Raw genomic sequence first — 17,681 nt, 5'->3', positions numbered from 1 at the left:
GGTGTGTGGGGTTCGGGCCTTTTTTTTTTTTTTTTTTAAAAGAATTATTTAGTTTAATTTTATTCATTATTATTATTATTTTTTGTTTTAAAATTTGACCAGAGAGTGACAGAGCAAGAGAGAGGGAAAGTGAGAAAGCAAGCTGCCAGATCCGGGACTCAAACTGCAGTTGGCCATGTGGGAGTCCAACACCTTAACCACCTTGCTGGCCCCCAAAGTTAGGGCCTGTGGGAGGTGACTAAATATGGAGATGGAGCACTCGTGAATGGGATTAGTGTCCTTATAAAAGAAATCTTGAAGATTTGCCTTCTGCTATGTGAGGACACTGTGAGAAGGTGGCCATTTATAAACCAGGACGTCCTCATGAGATACCGACCTTGTGGCGCCTTGATCTGAGAAGTTTCCAGAACTGGATAAATACATTTCTACTTATAATTCATCTAGTCTATGTTAGTTTATTATAGCAATCTGGAGAGAGAGAGAGAACCAAAGATGCTGCATTGCTGGCTTCGAAGATGGAGGAAGGGTCTGTGAGCCAAGGAACATGTAAAAAAAAAAAAAAAAATCCAGAATGACATTTCCTCTAGAACTTCCAGAAGGAACATGGTCCTGTGGACTTCGTGATTTTTAGCCCCCATAAAACTCATTGAGGTTCTGATCTCTAGACCAATTACATGAGAACTCATTTTCAAGTCACCAAGTTTGCGGACATTTGTTACAGCTGCCACAGGAAGCTCATACACCATCTTCTTCTATCCCCATCTCCAAGAGCGATCTGGGCTAGATCCGAAATGAATTCTATAGTCTAATCTCTCAATTTCAACTTCTCTTTCTGCCTGATTTCCTACAGACATCCAGACAATCCTTTGCCTCTGCCTTCTAAATTCCTCCCTCCTCCCTGTCCGGCCACTCAGAAGCCATCCAGACTGATACCCACCCTACACAACACAAGTGTCATAAAAATACCAGCCTGACTCTGTGACTTCCCAGCTGGACCCCCTTCTACTGCCCTGAAGATAAATTCTAAACTCTTTCACCCATGTTGGAAGGTCCTGCCCAATATCGACCTTGTTGACTTCCTCAATTCCATTTTTTTTTCTGGTACCACAATTTCTTTTATGATGAACTATTTACCACAGTAGAAGGATAATAATGACCACAGTAACAATACTCTTGACTATTTCATCTGTACCAGGTAGGATTTTGTGCTTTTATTATAGTAAACTTTATGAAACAGACACACTGTTATCATTTTCCTAATAGAGAAAACTGCTGCTGGGTGTATTAGTTATCTCTTGCTGTGTAACAAATGACTCCAACATTTGTGGACCTTAACACAACAAACTTTTTTTTAAAAGAATTATTTTAAATAATAATTTATTTATTTATTTTAATTTGGCGAGAGAGGAAGAGAGAAGGAAGAGAGAGAGAGAGAGAGAGCGAGCTGCCAAGTCCGGGACTCGAACTGTGATCTGCCATGTGGGAGTCTAGTGCCCTTAACCACCTGCTGGCCCCAACACAACACATTTTTATTTACTTACATTTTATGAGGGTCAGGAATCGGGGAGTGGCTTAACTGGGTGGTTCTGGCTCAGGATCTCTCATGAAGTTACAGTGAAACCGTTGAGGAGGGCTGCATCATCTGAAAGTTCAGCTGGGGCTGGATGATCTGCTTCCTGGCTGTCGGCAGGAAGCCTCGGTGTTTCCTCTGTAGGTGTCTCCACAGTGATGCTTGAGCATCCCGAGAACATGGTGACTGGCTTTTCCTGAGTGAATCCTGGAAAGAGATGATCCTGGAAAGAGAGAGCAAGGATGACGCCTTGATGCCTCTTACGACCTAGTCTTGGACATCCCACAATGATACATCTTCCTTTTTTGGTTAGAATTAAACCACTAAGTCCAGCCCACACTCCAGGAAAAATGAATTCGGTTTCACAGCTAGAAGGGTAGACTCTCCATGGATTTGTGGACCACATAGGTTGGTCTGCCTCTAGGGTTCATGCTTCTGGATACACTAAACAGAGATTATAGGAGACAGTGGGGTTGGCAGGTGACATGGTGGTCAAAGGTGCTTGACTCCCACATGGCCAACCACGGTTTGAGTCCTGGACCTAGTGGCTTGCTTTCTCACTTCCCCCCCCCCTCACTCTTGCTCTGCCCCTCTCTGGTCAAATGAAAATAAACAAATAAATAAATAAAGTTAAATAAAATTATTCTTGCATGTACGTTGATGTGCTTGATTGAGCCAATATACAGTGTATTCTGCATGGAAAATCTCATTTTGTATGTTGTAATAATGTACAGTGAATGAATGTAAATAAATAAATTTAAATTTAAAAAGTTAAATAAAATAATTCGTAAAAAAAGGTTATAGAAGAAAGTGCAGGTCCCTCCAAGTTGGCACCATTACCCCACAGGGAATTAATGGTGAAGAAGTTGGGGATACTATTACCAGGATATGGGAGACAGGAGGAGAGGCTATATCCATGGTTTCTGCAAAGCTGATTCTTGTTTGGTGAAATCTGCTTCTTTATTCTTTTTTTAAAAATTATTTAATTTTGTTCATCATCATCATTATTATTTTTAATTTGACCAGAGAGAGACGCAGATAGGGAAAGTGAGAAAGTAAGGCACTAGGTCCGGAATTTGAACCATGGTCAGCCATGTGGGAGTCCAGCATCTTAACCACCATGCCACCGGCCAGCCCTCTCTTCTTTATATTTTCTGTGAGATCCTAGGTGGGTATTTGGGAATCTGGAATGTTCCCCCATATTCGGTGTACTATGTCCAGAAGCATCTTAGGAAGACATGGATCAGGAGGGACTAACTTGGGGGAGGTTGGGAAAGGAGACAGAATTTCAGTTAAATAGGAGCAGTAAGTTCAAGAGACCTACTGTATACCATGGTGACAGTGGTTAGTAACAATGCACTATGTTCCTGCAAATTATTTTTATAAAAGAATTATTTTATTTCATTTTATTCATCATCATCATTATTATTATCTAACTTGACCAGAGAGAGGCAGAGAGAGAGAGAGGGAGAGAATTAAAAAAAGAGAGAAAGTTATGCTGGGTATGCACCCAAAATTCCAAGAGGAGAATGGAGGAAAAGAGCTCATGGTGTGATATTATATAATTTATATGTATTTAAGTTAGACCTAGTAAGAGGTTAAGAGCAGTAAGTAATAAAATAGAATTTAAAACATATGGATTGTTTGTATCTGGAATTTTTCATCTAGTATTTTTGGACCATGGTTAACCATGGAAATTGAAATCATGGACAATGGCAGGGGGACTACTTTTTAATTTATGTCTAAGAGCCCACAGTGTTTATTGAACACTTACTCTGCACCAGCCTGCTGGGTCATGTGTTGAGGATTTCTTCCCTAGGGATCCTTTGGGACAGGGCCGATCATTATCCTTATGCTCCAGATAAGAAACTGAGGTTCAGAGAGGGGAGTCATCACTTCATAGTCACTTGGAAATACCTTGCAGGATCAGAATTTGGTCCTACATCTGTGTGGTTTCAGTTCCTATCACCATAGTAGTTAATGCTCAGAGCATTCTCTGTGTGAAAGTTTCTTCTGGCATGGCATATATATCAACTCTTCTGGGAGCAAGCCTCAACCCATAATGTAGCAGTCAGTGTATAAATACCCCAACTCTCTCTCTCTCACCCATTGGTTGTGGTAACTCTGAGGAGTCTGCTTTATGCCTCCTCCCAGAAGTCCCTGGTGAGATTAAATTCTACTTACTCACTATGTAACTTGTTTGGTACCACACCCAAGATTGATTTCTTCCCTTATTTGTTTCACTTATTTCCTTTTTCTAGCTGGTTTTCTTAGGGTCACGTCCCTGATGAACTACTTTCATTAGAGTTCTAGTCTTAGGCTTTGCATTTGGTGGGTCCTAACTAAGATGTTACTAGACCTCCATATTTATGAGAAAAGGAGCTGGAGTGGGAGAAATTGTGTGTATGTTTAATTATAGAGGTGGGAGTGCAGTTCTGCTGTGGTCATATAGAGTTGAGAACTGAAGAAAATGGTTAAAGCTTGGGGAACAGAGGGTCCTGAATAGCCAATGGATGATGCATTGAAAGGCTCTTAATGCCAGTCTTACAAATTCAGAGTTTAGGATATTACACAACATCTTCCCATGTTTTTTGCAAAAAGACCATGAGTGTATTTCCTGAGACGCACAAACTCTGCTGATGAATTTGAACTTTAGAAACAGCGAGGCCTGTGTTATATTTTGAGTCTGGGTGATCTTGGACAAGTATTATCTCCTCTTGAGGAACTGTAGATAAATCCAACTTTATGATTTTGACAGGGGAAATGTAGATAAATCCAACTTTATGAATTTGACAGGGGGATGAAAATAAATTTTGTTGCTAATGAGTCTAGCACAGAATTTGGTATGGGGTGGGGGTAGGGGTAGGCCAGGAAGAAACTCTTAAGTTCAGTGCTTGCTTCACTGGGGCAAGGGTGGAAGCTCATTTACTGGCTGCAAAGAAAGAAGATGATGAGAGACAGGAAATAGATGTTGGTGGGAAAAGGAAACAGAGACCCTGTGAGATCCTGGCATTTGATGGAAAATGGATGAAAATGTAAGAGTTAGCATTAAGTGATGCAAGGCAGACTATGGAAGAGTGGCATTGTATGTCCCCACTCAATATATACCCAACGTCTGAGCCCTATGGCAGGTACTGAATCAATGTGGATACTAGAGATAGTGTGGGAGGAAGGTGGGCAATGATGGGAGGATGGGAGAGAGGGAATCAAAGGGGAAAAAACCCAAAACATTGGACCAGCAGATGTTTGGGGTGCTAGACTCTCACAAGGCTGACTATGGTTAGTGTCCTGGGCCTGGTCGCTTGCTTTCTCTTTCTTTCTCCCTCTCTCTCTCTAGTGAGTGCATGTGCCCTGTAGGAAATTTTTTTAAAAAAATGGTAAATAAAATAAAATAAATAATTAAAAAATCAACATTTAATGGACACAAAAGTGGAAAATTATCTGCTGATGATAATGTATTTGGTAATATCCCTGACGGGACTATTACGCAGTGTATTCATGGTGGGGAAATTTGTTTTGTATGCTGCAAAGATGTACAGTGATTATATGTAAAAAAAAAATTTAAAATTAAAAAAATACTATACTAGGAAAAAAAAACAAAACAGAGACAGGGACAGAATAGGAGGAAGGGCAGAGGGAGAGGAGGAGGGAGAGAGCAAGAGAGAGAGAAGAGAACACAGCAATCAGGCCAACTTCTCTTCATTATCAGGAAGGGGAAATTCAGAGTTGGTCACTGTTCGTCTTCAGTGGCGGCAACTCAGCATAAGAAGAGTGTGATGCCCTGGTATTGAGCAAGTTGAGCCCCGCCTTCCTGTCTTCCCGTATCTTCCGTTATTAAAAACCCGAGGTGAAAAGACGAGGTTCTGCTCTCTGACCTGTGGAACCACAGCACAATGTGGGACCTCAGTTTGCTCGTCTTCTGGGGTGAGTGTGAGGCTGAAGGGGGGTCTGGGGGAAGTCGGGGTTGGAAACAGGCTGCAGGAAGAAGGGAGGGCTGTGGGTGGTCCAGCTAGGAGATGACAATTCTAGACTACATGCTGCAAATACCTTCACTGGGAGATCTTCATCTCTCAGCTCAGGGAATTCCATCCAGCAGAGCAAATTTTCTTTATAGTCATTCATTTGCCACGTATATCCTGAGCACAGACTGTGTATGTGAGAATGTTCTTGCACTCATGGGGCTGATAGACTCATGGGTGGGTCCAGACAGAAAAGAAGCCATAAAAAGCTCTAAGTTTTCTTTTCTTTATTATTATTATTTAGAGGTTTTTGCTTTAGAGTGCATGTGCTCATTGGAGAGACAGACCGGGAGAGGGTGAGAAAGTGAGAAATCACGCTCCGGGAGGATGGCCACACTGCAATCCCTTTTCAATTCTCTTCTTGGGATGTACATGCACTTGGTGCGACTTTCAAGCCACAGGGTCCAGGACTTGAACCACGGGCGGCCATGTGGGAGTTCAGTGACGTAACCACTGTGCCATCTGCTGATCCCAAGTTTTTATTATTTTCTTTTAAGATTTTTTTTTCTCATAGGGCATGTGTACTCACCAGATAGAGAGACAGAGACAGAGAGAGACAGAGACAGAAAGAGAGAAAAGAGAAAATGAGAAATCATCCTCTGGGGGGGATGGCCACATTGCAATCGCTTCTCCTCCATTCTCCTGTTAGGATTTTGGGCATGCATGCACAAGTGCCTGGCATGATTTTCAAGCTACCAGGTCTGGGATTCAAACTGTAGTCAACCATGTAGAAGTCTAGTGCCTTAACCACCACTCCCCCTGCTGGCCCGACTGTTGTAAGGTTTTAAAACCTAGGATATATTCAATTTGTATGAAATTTCTACAATATTGGGAGACTGTTGGGCCACTTGTACAAAGAAGAAAACTGAGGGAAAAGAAATTGAATACCTTGTCCAAGACTGCTCAGCCAATGAGAGGGAGAGCCAGGATTTAAAGCCAGGTAGCCTGACTTCTGAGTCTATTTGCTTTATTACTACATTACAGTGTCCCAAATAAAAAACAAATTATAATTTCAGGGATACGTGATATGAAGAAGTCGTCATAGAACGTGACAGGGGTTATATTGAAGGAGAAAGTCAGCAAAGACATTTCTGAGGGGGGTCACATTTGTGCTGAGACTCCGAACAGTGAGATGTAGCCTTCCTGTGTGTGATTTTTTTTTTTTTTGAGAGAGTTCTTTTTTTTTTTTTTTTTGATTTTTGCTATAGGACGCATGTGCTTGCCAGACAGACAGAGAGACAGAGAGACGGAAAGTGAGAAATCACCCCCCAGGGGGCATGGCCACACCACAATCCCTTCTCCTGCATTCTCCTCTCGGGATCTTGGGCACGCACGCACATGCACCCAGTGTGAGTTTAAGCTACTGGGTCCGGGACTCAAACCGTGATTGACTATGTGGGAGTCCAGTGACAGAGTCATTACACCAACTGCTGGTCCCATGGAGAGAGTTTTTTTCTATAGGGTGCATGTGCTTGCCAGAGAGACAGAGAGTCAGAAAGCAAGGAATCACCCCCCCCAGGGAAGATGGCCATACCACAATCCCTTTTCCTTCATTCTTCTCTCAGTATTTTGGGCATGCACTCACACGCACCTGGTGTGAGTTTTGAGCTGCCAGGTCAGGGACTCAAACTGTGGTCAATTTCATGGGAGTCTAGCAACGTAACTGCTATACCATCTGCTGGTCCCAAACTCCAGTATTTTTACCCAAAAGTCTGTCTCCTTACACACTAAGCTCTGTTGTCTCTAAACTATTTAACAAGGGAGAGAATTTCCATTAGGGATAAGGGGTGGAATATTGGGAGGCAGGCTTGTTGACTAGCCGGGTTCACTAGAGGGAGCAGGTGGGGGCGAACTGGTGGTGTGGAGGTTGAGGGAGCTGGATCCCACATGGCTGACTGTGCGGTTCAAGTCTTGGACCCAGTGGCTAGAAAGTCACGCCAGACACGTGTGTGTGCATGCCCCAAATCCCAAGAGGAGAATGGAGGAGAAGGGATTACAGCGTGGCCATCTCTGAGAATGACTTTTCGCTTTTCCATATGGACGTCCAAGGTGAAGATGCAGAGTTGTTACTCTGGAGTATAGGCAGAAATAGTAACCATCAATACCCTTTGTCCTACCCTGAAGTTAATCAGCAGACAGTTGTAATAATACTGATGTTGATGATAGCGATGATGGTGGAGAGGATGTTGGCGATGACAAATCATCTTTATCCAACAAGGATAAAGACCAGCATGATGGAAATTATGGTGCTGAATATGCGGATGGGGATGGTGGTGAAGATAACCATAGTCATGATGATGAAAGAGGAGGCTGATGACAGTGAAAGTGAGGTTGAAGATGATGATGGTGATGATGATGAAAAAGATGATAAAACTAATGATGGAGCTGATGATGGTGACAATGAAGATAAAATGATGGGCTCCAGGAGTTGGCGTGGTGACATAGCCATGACGCCAACTGTGGGTGCTGGGCTCCCATATGGCCAATCATGGTTTGAGTCCCAGGCCTGGTGGCTTGCTTTCTCACTTTCCCTTTCTCTCTCTGGTCAAATTAAAAAATAATAATAATAAATTGGAACCAACAGACGGCATAATGGTTTTGTCACTGGACTCCCACGTAGTAGATCCAGATCCAGTGACTTAAAACTCACACTAGGTGTGTGTGTGTGTGTGTGCCCAAGATCCTGAGACAATTATGGAGAAGGAAGGATTGTGGCATGGCTATCCACCCTGTGGGGTGGTTTCTTGCTTTCTCTCTCTTTCTGTCTCTCCTGTGAGCGCACATGCCCTATAGCAAAAATATCTCTTTAAAAATCTAAATAAAATAAAATAAAATAAAATAAATTATTCCTTTAAAAAAGATAAGGAGGGTGGGAGAAAAAATAGAGAGGCATGACACTTGTGGGTCACAGAAATGGTTTATTACCTGTTGATGATAACATGTATAGTATTCTCAACTAGACTGGTCTGAGAAATGTTTCGTGTTAGGAAAATTCTCTTTACAAGACAAACGATGTATAGTGATTGAATGTTTTCAAATATGAGAATAAAAATAAAAATAATACTAGTAATCTAAAAAAAAGGAAAAGGTATTTGATGATGACGTGGATAGTCATGTCTTTGTTTTGACTATACGCATGGTAATCATGCTGGAAAAAGAAATGTTATACACTGTGAAGATAAATGTGGTTCGGGACCAGCAGTTAGTGTAATGGCTATGACGCTGAACTCCCATGTAGCTGACTGCAGTTCGAGTCCCAGACCCGGCGGCTTAAACTCACGCCAGGCGCATGTGCATGCATGCCCAAGATCCTGAGAGGAGAATGGAGAAGGGATTATGGCATGGTCATCCCCCCCGCCCCAGGGTGGGGGTGAGTTCTCGCTTTCTATCTCTCTGTCTCTGTCTTTCTGGCAAGCGCACATGCCCTATAGCAAAAACCAAACAAACAAACAAACAAACACCTCTCCAAAAATAAAAAAAGATAAATGTGGTTCTAGTATAAAACAACTAGAAAAGAGGAAAAACTGAATGCAAAAAAAAAAGAGATAAGGTTGATGAAGGTAAGGATAGGGATGATAAAGGCGATAATGTGATAGAGGGAAACTCCACCCACAGGGCTGTACTGCCCTTTAAATATTTTAAAAAATGAATCACCTTGCCGACCCATGAAATGTTCACACTCCAGCTATATATTTATCTACATATGTCCTCTCTCGCTCTCTCTCTCTCTCTCGGAGAGATTTTTGCTATAGGGCATGTGTGCTCCTCAGAAAGAGAGAGACAGAGAGACAGGAAGTGAGAAATCACCTCCAGGGGGGATGGCCACGCTGCAATCCCTTCTCCTCCATTCTCCTCTGGGATCTTGGGCACACACACACATGTGCCTGGCGTGAGTTTAAGGCACTGGGTCCAGGACTCAAACTGTGGTCGACTACATGGGAGTCCAGCGATGTAGCCATTACTCCAACTGCTGGTCCCCTCTATCTCTATTCATATGTGTCTTATACATGAAAGGGTAAGATTTCTCATCTTTGGGGAAGAACCAAGTTTGGTGCCCTTGAGGAAGACCTCACACCTTTTAAGAATGCATGAATTAATCCTTGAAAATCAGCTGGAACTGTTTGTATAATGGAAGAGAAAAGGAAGATAAAACCCCAACAAAATGAAAAACAAAAAGTGCAGAAAACAAGGAATGGGTGCTGTGAAACTATGAGAAATAATGTATGTTTGCCACTTACTTTGCTTTTTCATTGAACATCATTAAACCCGTTTCTGTGAAGCCAAACCAGGAGTAATTTTGCAGGGTAAGCCCTCAGGGTTATTGGGGCGGTTCATGGTATTTTCCCCACCTTTCTTCACAGGGTGCTGTGGTATATTCGGCCAGGCGATGCACACGGTACCCACGTTGACGAAAACAAGTGGTAAGTTGGCTGAAGAGAACCCACATGCTTGATTTCCTAGGGAGAACGGTTCTTTTTTTTTTTTAAGATTTTTTTCACCTTTTTAAAATTTCATTTTCTTTTATACATTCAATCACATTATTTAGCTTACAAAATGAATACTTTAGCACATGAACATTTCTCCCTAGTCCAATTGATAAAACTATAAAATATCTTCAACAGGTAATACCACATTTCTTTGTCCCATTAATGCTTTGCCTCTCTATTTTTCTTCTACGTGACCTTTCTCAGACCCTCCTCTTTCACACACACACACTATATCTGGTATTTACATCTATATTCTGTGTTTTTATATCCTTGAGTCAATCAGTTTCAGGTATCTACCCAAGGGACAGAAGAATACTTAATCAGAAAAGTGCTTGCACATCGATGTTTATTGCAGCACTATTCACAATTGCTAAGTCATGGAACCAACTCAAATGCCCATGAACAGATGAATGGATAGAAAAACTGTGGCACATATACTCTATGGAATGCTATTCAGTCATAAAAAAAAAAAAACCCTGGCTTTTGACAGGAAGTGGAAGAATATGGGAGAACAGTTCTTATGTCTTAGGACGCTGAGCCTCATCTGGACGCTCAATAGGGCCTAATAAGTGACAGAAAAGGGTCTATCTAACATGCGGGTCTCCTGGTTCCTGCTCCAGATGCTTTCCACTGGACCTCAGAATTGCTGTGTGACCTTAGGCGAGTCACATAAGCTCTCTGGTCTTCAGTGTTCCTCATCTATAATAGACAGAGAACAATGGTTCCTCACCCACAAGAATGTTGTGAAGCTTACATTCAAAGAGGCAACTTTATTAACCACCTGGATGTGGTAAGAGGGTCATAAATGGCAATACATTAAAATTGGGATGGAATTTACTCAAATTTCTCAACTAGAAAAACCAAACTGGTTTATTTGTGTTTCATTAAATAGTCCCATCTTCTACGTTAAGCTCCTGCTGGAGAGAGGAAGAAAAACATGGTCCGTTTGTAGTGATCTCAGTGTCTCCATTTCTTTTCTCTCTCTCCAGTCTTTTCTCTCTCTTTTTAATTGCTAGAGGGTGACTGAGCTCACCAGAAAGAGACAGAGAGAGAAAAGGAGAAAGGGAGAAAGCACCCCTCCTTAAGGAGTGGTCATGCTGCAACCTCTTCTCTTCCATTTTTCCATCCTGGGGCACACATGCCTGGTGTATTTTTCAAGTCATTGGAGCCTAGACTTGAATTGTGGTCAGCCATGTAGAATCTCACTCCCTTTAACCACTAGGCTATAGGGCTGATCCCTGCAACCTCCCCTCGCCCTCCCCCACCCCTGTTGGTCACCCATGTAGTCTTATTTGAGCAAGTCATTGTGTAGTGTGTGAGGAGCAACTCTCTCAAATGTTCCTACACATTGCCCTTCCCAAGATGGCGTCTGGGTCTTTGGTGTAAGGGCAGCTAGTGGGATGTTGCAGCTGTGGTGTGGGAGAGCAGCTGGCTCTGGATGGGGTGTCTTGTCTACTGGTGGTTCATGGTCCCACCTCATGTGCCTGGTGATGCTTGTGAAAGCGCTGCCTCTCCCAGGGGTCCATATAGGAGCTCCTAGTTTTCAAGCTATGGGAAAACCAGGAGAGTTTTCCTGGGCTGCTTCCTAGAGTCATCTCCCTTGGCCAATGCCAATGCTCTTCTTCCCCCACCCCACAATTTTGGATGTGGTGACTACGGAAGGGAGACCTCTATCTACCTCTATCTACCATCTATATCTATCATCTACCTGTATCTGTCAACTATGTATCCATCTGTCATCTATCTATATCTATTAATCATCTATTTATATTTACCATCTATCTATATCAATCATCTACCATGTATCTATCATCTATATCTATCATCTATCTATCTATCTATCTATCTATCTATCTATCTATCTATCTATCTATATCAATCATCTATCATCTATGTCTATCTATCACCTATCTCTATCATCTACCTATCTCTATCATCTATGTCTATCATCTATCTCTCTCATCTACCTCTATCATCTATCTGTCATCTATCTATCTGTTGATCATCTATCTATTATTTATCTATACCTATCAATCAATCAATCCATCATATCTATCTATCTATCTATCTATCTATCTATCTATCTATCTCTATCATCTACCTATCTATATCTATGATCTATCTATATCTATCATCTATCTCTATCTCTATCTATCTATCTATCATCTATCATCTACCTATCTATATCTATTTATCTATCTATCTATCTTTCTGTCTATCTATCTATCTATCATCTACCTATCTATCTATCTCTATCTATCCCTATCTCTATCTCTATCATCTATATCTATCAATCTATCTATCTCTATCATCTATCTAGATCTATCTACCAATCTTCTATCTATATCTATCATCTACTTATCTATATTGCAACAGGGTCTTAATGCTGTCGTAGATTCCCAATCTCCACTGGCCTGGATCATGGACACATGGGTACACCCAGCATACTCCGGGAGGTCTCAGGATGTGATCCCAGGGCCTTTCCAGTAAGCATCTAGTTATGTAACTGCTGAACTACCACTGGACCACTGAAAATTATTTATGTAATTTTTGTCTTAGATATGAGCTATCCCTTGTAGGACTTAAAAATTTTTTTTGAAGAACTTTATTGGGGTTGAAAAACCTCCTTGAGGAAGTGATGTTCCAAGGAACAGATAAAGATGGGTGGATTGAAGCTACCTAGGAGAAGGAGTAGGGGTAAAAGAGGGCATGCCCAGCAGCCAGAACAGCAGGTGTCAAGGTCCTGAGGCTGTAAGGAGTTTGGAGAACTGAGTACGACTGATGGGACAGGGCAGGGGAGGAGTTGGGGAGATCGGCAGGTTCCCAGTCACACAGGACTGAGTTTTTATTCTGGTTTGGGATGGATTTGAGTTGTGAGAGGTAGAGACAGAGGAAGGGGATCATGGGAAACTCAAGAATCAAGAGACCACTAGTGATAATTTGCCAGAAGCCTGACAAGGGAAATGATGCCATCGAGTGAAAGGGGAAGGTGGAGCTGAAAAGAGCTATACCATCTGGGGCCTCCTGCAGGGAGGGGAAATAAAAGCACCATGTTGCTCTCAGCACCAACGTAAACAAGTAAGAGTGGGAAAAAAAAAGGTTATCGTAATGAAAACCCAATCCTTGGGGTTTTTTAATTTAATTTTTTTTCTTATTATTTTCAAAATTTTTGCTGTAGGGCATGTGTGCTCACTGGATAGAGTCATACAGAGAGAGGGAATGTACCTCCAGGAGGGATGATCATGCCAAAATTTCTTCTCCATTCTCCTCTTAGGATTTTGGGCATACATGCATACATGCCTGGTATGATGTTCAAGCCACTAGGTCAAGGACTTGAACTGTGTAGGCGGCCATGTGGGAGTCCAGCTACCTTAACCTCCATGACACCTGCTGGCTCCTCTTCCTTAGGGTTTTGATGGTACTGGATAGCTTTCTCATCCCACCAATCAATGTTGGCATTATTATTGGCTCCTCTTTCTTTCCCTCTCAACATCTGGTCAACTGGTAAACCTCATTAACATCACTTTCAAAATAAACCCAGTATCTCACAGTCTTCCCTGAGCTGTGGTCACCATCCCTCTCTACCTGGACAAATATAGCCACCTTCTTTCTGGTCACCTGTCCTTCTGCAGTTCATCTTTCGCTCAGTGGCCAGAAGGATCAAAGGTTAAATTCTGAGTTGTGCTGGATCCCTCCTCTGCTCAAAACCCTCCCATGGCTCCCATATCTCTCTAAGAAAAAGCAGAAGTCTTGCAATGCTCTAGCAGAGCCTGTATGAGCTGATTGTGCACCTTCCTGTTCTCACCTCCTCCTATGCTCGCCTCACCAGCTCCACTCCATGTACCATAGCATAGTCACAAGTTTTAGGGACTAAAACATGGTCAAATTTGGGGGTGGGAGCACAATTCTGTCCACCAAGGGAGTGATAGTATCAAATGAGTCTTTTACCAGCTCCCAGGTGCCTCCGTCTGTGGCCTTCTTATCCCTAGGTTTGAGCCTATGGTAGAGGACAGATCATTCCAGTATGTCCGTCTTTTAGTCCAGCTGAAAGGGGAAGGAAGTAGAGAACATACTTCTCCTTTTTTCAGGGCATGAATTGGAGGGGCACATGCCTTTTTTTTTTTTTTTAAAGATTTTTGCTATAAAGCACATGTGTGTTCTGGAGAGACAGAGACAGAGAGAAAGCAAGAAATCACCTCCCAAATGGATGGCTATGTTGCAAACCCTTCTCCTCCATTCTCATCTTGGGATTTTGAGCACACATGCATATGAACCCAGTGTGAGTTTCAAGTCACCAGGTCTGGGCCTCAAACCCCAGCTGGCCACATGAAAGTTCAATGTTTTAACCACTACACCACCTGCTGCCCCCCTCCCACACCTCTTCCTCTCATTCTATTGGTCATAATTCAGTCTCATGACTACAACCAGCTGCCAGAGAATCTTGGAATGCAACTTGTACCTGGATGTCCATATCATTAGAAGGAAGAGGGGGATATGTGTCTGGAGAACAACCAACATTCTTTGCTTTGAGATTTACTGGTAGAACTTGAAGTTAGATCTGTCTTGCTCTGAAGACTCACACTCCTCCGTTCATGGTGTAGTCCTCAGTCCAGCAGCATCGTAATTTTTCAGGGTTTGTTAGAGATGCAGACTTTCAGGTCTCTGTCCTCAGACTGGCTAAATCAGGATCTGGTTTTTCAAGACCTCTTGGGATTTGGTGTGGTAGAGGCTAATGGTACATGGGTCATTCTTTGACTAGCAAGGGTCTGCATCTTCAAGGTATCTGATTAAGCTCGATTGGTGACTATGTGGGTTTCCTAGGGTTGTCGTAACAAATCTACACAGCCCGAGTCACTTAAAGTAACAGAAATGTAGGGTCAGCAGGTGGCGTGAAGGTTAAGGTGTTGGGTCCCTCATGGCCTACTCCACCATTTGAGTTTTGGACCCGGTGGGTTGAGAATCATGCCAGGTAGGTGTACATGCAAATCCAAAATCCCATGAGAAGAGTGGAGGAGAAAGGATTGCAGCATGGCAGTCCTTCTGGGGTGGCGATATCTCACTTTCCCTCTCTCTCTCACTGGCGAGTGCACATGCCCTACAGCAAAAACTACAAAACAAAGCAAAAACAAAAACAACAGAAATGTATTCTCTCACAGTTCTGGCAGCTGGAAATCCAGGTGTCATGAAGGCCATTTGCTCTTTGAAGGTTCTAGAATATAATCTGTCTCACGCTCCTTTTCTGTATTATATTGGCACAAATCCTTGACATTATTTGACGTGTACCCATAACTTCATTTTCTACTTCTGCCATCACAAAGCATTCTCGGTTCCTCTATTGCTGTATCTTCTCTTCTTCTAAAAACAGATTAAGGGCCCACACAACACCAGAACTAATTCATCTTAACTTACATCTTAATGACCTCTACAAAGACTCCATTTTCAAATAAGACTACGTTCAGAGGTGCCAAGGTTTAGGACCTCAAGATGTCTTTAGAGGTGACACAATTCAGCTCACAATGTCACCTCCACCCTTCCTTTGGGTTCCCCAGCAGCCCCAGTCTGGTGATCTAATCTTACCCAAACCTGCATTCTATGTCACCTAGAAGTGAATGAGTGTGAAGACCTCACCACGTGCCCGACCCACGCAGGCTGCGTCAACACCAAGGACAGTTACTATTGCACTTGCAGACAAGGCTACCAGTCCAGCAATGGACAAAATCACTTCAAGGGTCCAGGAGTGGTATGTGAAGGTGAGCTCACGGCCTTTCTAAACCCGTCAATGTTTGGTAGGAAGCTGATTGGGAGTGGATGTAGGTACTTGCCTTTTTTCCATCATGACAGTTCTTCCCTCTTCCCTTTCCTCCTCTCTCCTTCCTTCCACTCTCCTCTGCTTACCTCCTTCCTCTTTCCTTGCCTCCATTCTCTTTTATTTCCCTTTATTTCCCTTCTCTCCCCTCCCATACACTCTCCTCTCCTCTCCTTCCTTTCCATTCTCTTCCTTTTCTCTTCTCTTTTTCTCTTTTCTTATATTTCTCTTCTCTTCATTCTTCTTTCCTTCCTTCCTTCTTTCCTTTTTCTCTCTGTATTTCTTAAAAAAATCCTTGGTCACTGAGAAGTTCATGGATAGTTGGGCTTCCTCACAATATGGTGGCTGGCTTCCAAGAATGAGCATCTCCAAAGAACCAGGTGGAAGTCTATGACCTTTATGACCTAGCATCACTTCCACTGTGGCCAGAGCATGCTCAGATTCCAGGGGAGGGAGCACAGAGCCCCCTGCTTTAAGGGAGAAGTGACGAAGTCACATTGGATGAAGAACTTATGGGATGGGTGATAGTGTTTCATCCATCTTTGGAAAATGGAATCTGTTCCCGACAATGGGACAAATTGGTGACTCCAACTCTTTCTTGGTCCAGATATTGATGAATGTTCTGAAAGTCCCTCGCCCTGTGGTCCTAACTCAGAGTGCACGACCATGAGGGGGAGGTACCAGTGCAGCTGTTTTCCTGGATTCTCTTCTCCCACTGGAAATAACTGGAACCCGGGAAAGCCAGGGCATTTCGCCTGTACAGGTAACACTCAGCTTTCAGGCACGGGTCTTTGGTGGACATCCCATTGGGTCAAATGTTTCTAAACTTAGACATGCAATCTCTTATCTGTTTACTGAGTTTCTAAAGAGCTCTGGGAAAATGATTCTCTTTGTTCCTCTGGGCTTTTTGACAATCTCGTTTTTTGCAGATATTGACGAGTGCTTGCAAGATCCAGCTCGGTGTGGTCCTCGTTCTGTCTGCACCAATACCATGGGCTCCTACAATTGTAGCTGCATAGAAGGCTTTGGCCCTGATACAGAAGTCTTCCAGAAATATGGCACCATCAGCTGCAAAAGTAATCATCTCCATGTGTGTCTTGGTGATGAAATCTGTTTTGATTTGGTTGTGAAATTCTTACTCTATCCAACTTCTGGATCCCCCTTTTACTTTCACCTTGTCCATATCTCCCCTCTTCTTTTGATTTTAGTGGCCAAAAGGTGCATATGCTCACAAGAGAGAGGGAGAGAGACAAAAGAGCTTTCTCTTCCATTTCTCCATCCTGTTGTATTTTGGACATGCCTACACACATGTCTGGTGTGTTTTTCAAGCCGCCAAGGCTGGAAGTTGAACTGCAGTCACTCATGTGGTATCCAGCTATCTTAACCACTTGTCTATGGGGCTGGTCTTCTCGTTTTTGTTCCTCTTTGTTTAGTTATTGCTATAGGTCATGTATGCTCATCAGAGAGAGAGAGAGAGAGAGAGAGAGAGAGAGAGAGAGACAGAGACAGAGAGAGACAGAGAGAGATACAGAGTGAGAGAGACAAAGAAAGAGACAGAACAAAGACAGAGTTAAAGTGAGAAATCACCCTAAAGATGAGTTGACTGTGCCACAGTCCCTTCTCCTCTATGTTCTTGGGATTTCAGGCATGCATGTATATGTGTCTGATGTGATTTTCAAGCCAGTGGGTCAGGACTCGAACCTTGGTTGGTCATTTGGAAGTTTAGTGCCTCAACCACCGTGAAGCCTGCTGGCCCATGCTCCTTTTCTCGGGGCATGAGCCAAAGTTGCACATGCCTT

The 17,681-nt window shown here is 42.9% G+C and overlaps 1 protein-coding gene across 1 annotated transcript in view; it reads left to right on the top strand.

Annotated features, from left to right (window-relative positions):
- The first annotated feature begins 5,346 nt into the window (after positions 1 to 5,346).
- Positions 5,347 to 17,681, top strand: part of ADGRE1 (adhesion G protein-coupled receptor E1) — a 48,876-nt gene continuing 36,541 nt past the window's right edge. Inside the window, exons 1-5 of the mRNA XM_006170232.3 lie at positions 5,347 to 5,494; positions 9,951 to 10,010; positions 15,680 to 15,826; positions 16,490 to 16,645; positions 16,812 to 16,958. Coding sequence (XP_006170294.1) covers positions 5,464 to 5,494; positions 9,951 to 10,010; positions 15,680 to 15,826; positions 16,490 to 16,645; positions 16,812 to 16,958 — 541 coding nt within the window. The 5' untranslated portion in view covers positions 5,347 to 5,463. The remainder of the gene's footprint in view (positions 5,495 to 9,950; positions 10,011 to 15,679; positions 15,827 to 16,489; positions 16,646 to 16,811; positions 16,959 to 17,681) is intronic.

The sequence above is a fragment of the Tupaia chinensis genome, unplaced genomic scaffold (genome assembly GCF_000334495.1).
Source record: "Tupaia chinensis unplaced genomic scaffold, TupChi_1.0 Scaffold148210_1, whole genome shotgun sequence".
Taxonomy (NCBI): Eukaryota; Metazoa; Chordata; class Mammalia; order Scandentia; family Tupaiidae; genus Tupaia; species Tupaia belangeri.
The sequence above is the reverse complement of the archived record's forward strand: the minus strand, read 5'-3'. Positions and strand labels throughout refer to the sequence as shown.